The sequence below is a fragment of the Chrysochloris asiatica genome, unplaced genomic scaffold (genome assembly GCF_000296735.1).
Source record: "Chrysochloris asiatica unplaced genomic scaffold, ChrAsi1.0 scaffold00007, whole genome shotgun sequence".
NCBI lineage: Eukaryota > Metazoa > Chordata > Mammalia > Afrosoricida > Chrysochloridae > Chrysochloris > Chrysochloris asiatica.
The window spans coordinates 35,610,453-35,618,404 of record NW_006408525.1 but is presented as its reverse complement, the minus strand read 5'-3'; the positions used below and the strand labels follow the sequence as shown (position 1 = coordinate 35,618,404).

General features: G+C 38.4%; 1 protein-coding gene across 1 annotated transcript in view; it reads left to right on the top strand.

Annotated features, from left to right (window-relative positions):
* POLG2 (polymerase (DNA directed), gamma 2, accessory subunit) overlaps window positions 1-4,187 on the top strand; it is a 22,267-nt gene extending 18,080 nt beyond the window's left edge. Inside the window, exon 8 of the mRNA XM_006833584.1 lies at window positions 4,022-4,187. Coding sequence (XP_006833647.1) covers window positions 4,022-4,187 — 166 coding nt within the window. The remainder of the gene's footprint in view (window positions 1-4,021) is intronic.
* Window positions 4,188-7,952: the final 3,765 nt, after the last annotated feature.

Below are 7,952 nucleotides of genomic sequence, written 5' to 3'. Positions count from 1 at the left end.
TATATGATTGCAGTCATTTCTGTATTACCTTCAATAAAACTTTACTTACATGGGATATCAAAGATATCGTCTGATGGTTTCGTATTGTTATTCTGATGATGATGTATTGATAATTGCTGGCAATTGGAATGCAAAGATTGGAAACAAAGAGAAAGAATCAGGCTTTGGTGATAGAAATGATGCTGGAGATTGCATGATAGGATTTTGCAAGATCATTGACTTCTTTGCAAATACCTTTTTTTAAACAACATAAAAGATGACTAGACACATGGACCTCACCAGATGGAGTAAACAAAAAACAAATTGATTGCACCTGTGGAAAGAGATGGTATAAAAGCTCTCTTTGTTGTTTTTGTTGTTGCTATGTGCCGTGGAGTCGGTTCCGACTCATAGCAACCCTTCATAGGGTTTCCAAGGCTGTAAATCCTTACGGGACCAGAAAGCCTCATCTTTTTTCCCCACAGAACAGCTGGTAGTTTTGAATTGCTGACCTTAAGATTAGCAGCCTGATTTGTAACCACTACGCTACCAGAGCGCCTTATCATCAACCAAAACAAGACCAGGGGCTGACTATGGAACACACCATCAATTGTTCATATGCAAATTCAGGCTGCTGCTGAAGAAAACTAAAAGAAGCTTGTTTTTGTTGTTGTTAAGTGCTGTCGAGTTGATTCCGACCCATAGTGACCCTGTAAAGGGTTTCTAAGGAGCAGCTAGTGAGCTTGAACCACCATTCTTACAGTTCAAATGGCTTTGCAGTCTGATGCATTAGCCCACAGTGCCACACCAGGACTCCAAAAGAAGCTTACCAGAGTCAAAATACGACCTTGAACTCTCCCACCTGAATTTAGAGACCATCTCAAGGACAGATTTGATTAATTATATACTAATGACTGAGGACCAGATTAGTTGTGGGATGGCATGAAGAACATTATACAGGAAGAAAGCAAAAGGTCATTAAGACAAGAAAGAAGTAAAAGACCAATGAATGTTAGAAGAGACGCTGAAACCTGCTCTCCAGTGTAGAGATGCTAAAGCAAATGGAAGAAATGAGCTTTCATATGAAGAGCTGAATAGAAATTTTCAAAGGGCAGCTCCAGAAGACAAAGTCAAATATTAAAATGAAATGTGCAAAGACCTGGAATTGGAAAATCAAAAGATAAGAACATGCTCAGCATTTCTCAAGCTGAGGGAACTGAAGAAAAAAAAATTCAAGCCTTGACTTGCAATATTGAAGGGTTCTCTGGGTGCCTTGACCCAAGCCATGGTATTTTCAATAACCTCATATTCATGTGAAAGCTGGACAGTAAATAAGGAAGACCATAGAAGAATTGATATATTTGAGTTATGGTGTTGGGGGAGAATATTGAAAGTGCCATGGGCTGCCTAAAGAACCAACAGATCCGTGTTGGAAAAAGTGCAGCCGGAGTGCTCCTTGGAGGCCAGGGTGGCCAAGCTTCGTCTCTCATATTGCGGACATACTGTTAGGAGGGACCAGTCCCTGGAGAAGGGTATCATGTTTGGTAAAGTGGAGGGTCAGAGAGAAAGAGGAAGACCCCCAATGAGATAGATTGGCCAAGTCGCTGCCTCGATGGAAGCAAGCTTGGCAACAATAGTGAGGTTGGCCCAGGATCGGGCAGGGTTTTGTTCTGCTGTGCATAAGGTTGCTATGAGTCAATACTGACTCGATGGCACCTAACAACAACAACAACAACAACAACAATGGGCAAAATATTGAATGATGCAAGAAGCAGCAAAAGAAAATGGGAGGAATACAAAGAGTTACTGTACCAAAAAGAAATGGTCGATATTCAACCATTTCAAGAGGTAGCATATGATCAAGAGCCAATGATATTGAAGGAGGAAGTCCAAGGTGCATTGAAGGAATTGGCAAAGAACAAGGTACCAGGAGTTGATGAAATAAAAGTTGAAATCTTTCAACAAACTGATGCAGCACTAGAGGCACTCACTCATCTATGCCAAGAAATTTGGAAGACAGCTACTTGGCCAAATGATTGGAAGAAATCCGTATTTATTCCCATTCCAAAGAGAGATGAACAATGGATTGTGGAAATCATTGGACAATATCATTAGTTTTACATGCAAGTAAATTTTTGTTAAAGATCATTCAAAAACAGTGCAGCAGTACATTGACAGGGAATTGCCACAGGTTTAAGCCAGATTCATATGTGGAATGGTACGAGGTATATCATTGCTGGTGTCAGATGGATCTTGGCTGAAAGCAAAGAGTACCAGAAAGATGTTTACTTGTGCTTTATTAACTACACAGAGGCTTTCGATTGTGTGGATCATGACAAGCTATGGACAACATTACGAAGTATGAGTATTCCAGAACTTTTAATTGTGCTCCTGAGGAACCTGTACATGGACCAAAAGGCAGTTATTAGAACAGAACTCACCACTGGACCAATAAGTAACGTCCATATAAATGGAGAAAAGATTGAAGTTGGCAGAGACTTCAGTTTGCGCAAATCAACCATCTACACTCATGGAAGCTTCAGTCAAGAAATCAAACACCGTATTGCACTGGGCAAATCTGCTACACAAGACCTCTTTAAAGTGTTCAAGAGTAAAGATGTCAGTTTGAAGACTAAGGAGCACCTGACCCAAGTTATGGTATTTTCAGTCACTTCAAATACATGTGGAAGTTGGGCAATGAATAAAGAAGTTTGTAGAATTGATACATTTGTTATGGTGTCGGAAGTGAATGATAAAAGTACCATGAACTGCCAAAAGAACAAGCTAATCTGTGTTGGGAGAAGTACAGCCAGAAAGCTCCTTAGAAGCCAGGACATATTATCAGGAGGGTCCAGTAGAAGGACTTCATGCTTGGTAAAGTGGAAGGTCAGCAAAAAGAGGAAGACCCCCAATGAGATGGATTGACACAGTGGCAGCAGCAGTGGGCTCAAGCTTAGCAATGTTTGAGTTTGGCTTAGGACCAGACAGTGTTTTGTTTTGCTGTGCATAAGGTCACTATGGGTCATGCATCTAACAACAACAACAGTATCTTGTGGGTGGAAAGTTGTACAATTTGTGTTTTTCTGTTCAGTTCTTTGATAACTTGTTAAAGTACATCTTCCAGATGATGTCAGCAGAAAAACAGGTTTCTGTAGAAAGATCAACTAATAGTTGTAGCACAGATAAAATGAAAGGGTTTTACTTGAACTTTCCAGCCTTCTCAGGTTCTGAAATCTCACCCTGTGAGTCATGTAAGCATTATCAATCCGCAGTTGTTCTTTAGATGGTAAAGGCATTTTGGTCCCAGTATGTTTACCCAAGTATTCAGTAAACACCTACTATGTCTTAACCAAGTATTTAGTAAGTACGTTACGTTATGCACTTTGATAATGCTGTGAACAAGACAAAAAAATTCTCTGTTATTAAAAAACTTATATTCTAGTGGGCAAAAGACAAGAAATAGATAAATTTCTGATGGAATCCTACAAAGAGAATAAAATTGTAATGAGATAATGAGAATGGATAATCAGAACTAGAAACTAAAAGTTATAAATTAAGCATGATTTCAGTATCATGATTTTTGTATATGCCACATACTCATTATAATATTACTATTATGTCATTTATTATAAGAAGCTTTCATTTAAAATTGCTTTTTCCAGTTACCACAAAGTCTGAGGTTGTTATGGAGTTCATCCATAATCTACCCTTAGATGTGAGGGGCCTTCAGAAAGTTCGTGGGATAATGGAATTAAAAGATAATGGAATTTTTCCATGAACTTTTGGAAACACAATCATACTACGTTGATGTATCAGTTTTATTTTTCAGATTTTATTTTATTATCAGCTAAGTTAAGAATTCTCTGGAAGTTTGAATATACTTAATAAATTTGGAAAAAAACCTTTTATTTGGTTTAGCGCTCAAGTTTGAGTTGTGACTTTTGAAAATGGCATGGATTCTAAAGTAATTAAGGCTGAATTTGCAGCGAATTTATAGTTGATGTCTTTGCTCATATAATTTGTTCAACTGCTTTCTTCTTAGGTATGACGAGATGAGTATCCTTTTCACAGTTTTGGTTACTGAAGCTACTTTGGAGAATGGGCTAATACATCTGAGAAGTAGAGACACCACGATGAAGGAAATGATGCACCTATCCAAAGTAAAAGACTTTCTAACCAAGTATATATCATCGGCTAAGAACATATAGATAGGAATATTTGTATAATAAATAATTTGCTTTCCTGATTTGGTTGTTTTATTTTAGCTTAGTTTTTTGTTTTTTTTTTTTAAGCCTCTTTGTACTTAAGAGGTGGACAATTTTGGTGCTGTCTTTGATTCAGTTTTATTGAATTTCTTCATGTATTATATTGATAGGAATGTGTTTAGCTATAAAAACCAAAAAATTCTTCTGTTCTGGCTTAATAAGTAAATTGGGGAGGGGGAGGACTTTCTTTTCTTTTTTTTTTCCCCTTGAACATTTTATTATGATTGGGTGAAAGTGTACAGAGCACATTAGATTCCTCTGCAACAATTTATACACATTTTGTTTTGTGATGTTAGTTGCAATCTCCTCAATGTAATAGCACTCTTCCCACTTTGTCCCGGGCTTCCTGTTTCCATTTGTCCTTCTTTCCTGCCCCTTACCCTGTGAACTTTGTTTTTTGGTAAATGCTGTCTTTTGGGGCATGATTGTTTCTTCTGAGGATTGCATCTGTCACAAATGTTATTGTTTGGCTGAAAGGCTTGGTTCAGATTTGGAAGATGTGTACAGGTCATAGTCTTGTGGTAGCATTCGAGGTGATTCTTACATAACAATAAATCTAGGGTATGCACTGTCTGGCATAGCAGTTTACAGTTAGGGGCACGGGCTCTTTATCTATCTACTCTACCATCTTTAGTACTTAGTAGGCTTTTATCTTTCTACCTATTGCCTCACACTCACAAGGCAGCTGCTGTAGCTCCAGCCTTTGTTCACTATTTTGAGGGCAGTTGATCACATGGTTCCTGTTTTTACAACTCCTCCTGCCAGCTGCCCTGGTGTTGCCCTGCAGATTGCCCGTTTCCCATTTTTCTATTGGGTTGTAGGTTTATTTCTTAATGATTAGTAGGTGTTCATTACATGCCATAAAATTTAGTGCTTTATCTGAGATATGGGTTGAAATGTTTTCCCCTAATCGTTTGACTTAGTTTATGATTTAAACTTTTTTAATATGTTTCATTTAGTCAAACTTATATCTTCTGGGTTGTGAATCACACCTAGAAAAGCCTTCCCCAACTCACGATTATTTTTAATTCCCTGCTTTCTAGCACTTTATGTGACTTCATTTTTATGTATTTTAATATGTGGCCTATCTGAATTAATTTTATTAAAGAGTGGGTGAGATAAGAATTCAATATACTCTTTTCAAGTGGTCCTCAGGTTTTTGCAATACAATATATTAAATAATACATATTTTCCCCACTGATTTGAAATAGCATATGTATTGGACACCAAATTCAAACACCAGGAGTTCTTCTGTAGCACTGTAAGATAAGCACACTCAATCCTAAGGCCAGTTTGAACTGCAAGGTCGGCAGTTTAAACTCACTAGCTGCTTCTCAGAAGCTCTATACATGATTGCTATGAGTCAGAAACGACTCAACAGCACAGACTAACAATAAATTTCCATCTGTCGTTCTATGTACAGCTGGACTTTCTGTTGTGTTGTATTTCATGTTCTAGTAGTGCCCTTTAAAAAATGATGGTTTGAAATAGCAATGTGTGGAAACCTTACACACATCACACACTCTTTATTTGACATATTTCGTTGCAGCCAAGGTTACGGATGTGGTTTATCTTCTGCTGATTGGATGTGCAGGTTTGTATTTGAAGAGTAGAATGGAGGTGGTAGTTGTGGCTGACAAGTACACATTGCAGTGTCAAAGCTCGACACCCCACTGTGTGGTCCCCAGCTTCTGGGCAGTTGTGGCAGAGGTGGCAGTGGGACCTGTATCATCTAGTTTTCTGGTCTCCAGATCGTAAGAGAATCTACAGAGAAATTATTGAAATTGGAGAGTTAAACAAGGTTGCTGGGTGTAATGTCAACCAAAATAATTATGTTCCTCTGTGTCAGCAGTGTGAACTAAAAATAAAACTTATTCCTAATAACAAAATACCAAGTATCTGGAGTCCTGGTGTGGCGCTGTGGGTTAATGCGCCAGACTGCAAAGCCGTTTGAACCTCAAAGTTGGCGGTACAAGCTCACCAGCTGTTTCTCGATAACCCTATACAGGGTTGCTATGGATTGGAACCGACTCGACGGCACTTCACAACAACAACATGAAGAGGTCTACCAAAATAGGTGCAAAATATTTGTGCAGAAAGTAGTAAAACATTGTTGAGAGAATTGAAGATTTAAACAAATGGAGAGGTATACCATGTATAATTTTGGACCATGCAAAGGCTTTATGGATCATAGCAAATTTTAGATAACATTGCAAAGAATGGGAATTTCAGATACTTATATGCAACCTATACAAAGAGCTCTGGTAGCGTAGTGGTTACAAATTAGGCTGATAACCTAAAGGTCAGCAGTTCGAAACTACCAGGTGTTCCATGGGAGAAAAATAAGGCTTTCTGCTTCCGTAAAGATTTACAGACTTGGAAACCCTGTGCAGGGTCCCTATGAGTCGGAACCGACTCCACGGTACTTAACAACAACATACATAGACCAAGAGGCAGTTAGTTGTTCAAACAGAACAAGGGGATACTTCATGGTTTAAAATTAGGAAAGATGTATGTCAGGGATGGATCCTTTCACCATACTTGATCAATCTATATGCTGAGCACATAATCTGAGAAGCTGGACTATAGAAAGAGTAAAGCATCAGGGTTGGAAGAAGACATATTAACCCGCAGGGTGCAGATGGCAAACTTGTTTGCTGAAAGTGAAGCGGACTTGAAGCACTTACTAATGAACATCAGTATAGATAACACCTCAACATAAAACTTAAATCCTTAACTAGACCAATAAGCCACATCATAATAAGCAACAGAATGCATCAAAGGATTTAATTTTATTTGAATCACAATCATTGCCCAGGGAAGCAGCATTGAAGAAATCAAACAATGTATTTTGCACATGCAAATCTGCTGCAAAAGACCTATTGAAATGTTCAAAAGCAAAGGTGGCAGTTTGAGGACTAAGGTGCGCCTTGCCCAGGCCATGATGTTTCAGACACGTCATACACATGTGAAAGTTGGAAAATGAATAAGGAAGATCAAAGAAGATGCATTTGAATTACAGCATTAGAGAAGAATATTGAATATACTACTGACTGCCAGAAGAACGAATGAATCTGTCTTGGAAGAAGTATTTGAGTGCCCCTTAGAAGAAAGGATAGAGCAACTCTCTCACAGATTTCAGATGTGTTACCCATCTGTCCAGTTCTAAAGAAGCACATTATGCTTAGAGGGTCAGTGACAATGAGGAAGAACCTGAATGAGATGGATTGACACTGTGACTACGAGATAGTACAGGCCAGGATATGTTTTGTTCTGTTGTACACAAGGTAGCTGTCAGTTGGAACCAATTTGATGGCACCTAACAATCACCATCTTGTATGTATATGCTTTGGAAGACTTGATACCATAAAAAACCTTACTTCTCCACAAACTGATAATAGTTTCATTGTTTTTCTCTTAAGAATATGACAAGCTGACTAAAATTCATATGGAAAAGCACTAAGAAATGCTAAGACATTCTCAAGAAGAGCACATAGGGGAATCTGTTCTAGTTATGAAGCTTCAGTAAAAACAGAATGATACTGATACAGGAGAGGTAAATAGGGCAATGAAACAGGATCTATAGTCCAAAGGGACCCCACACTTGATTTGTGACTTAGATGACTACAGTGTAGTGGGAAAAGGACAGTCATTTCACATCAGCGGTGCTGTTCATTGGGGGAAAGAAAAGCATGGTCCTAACTTCAC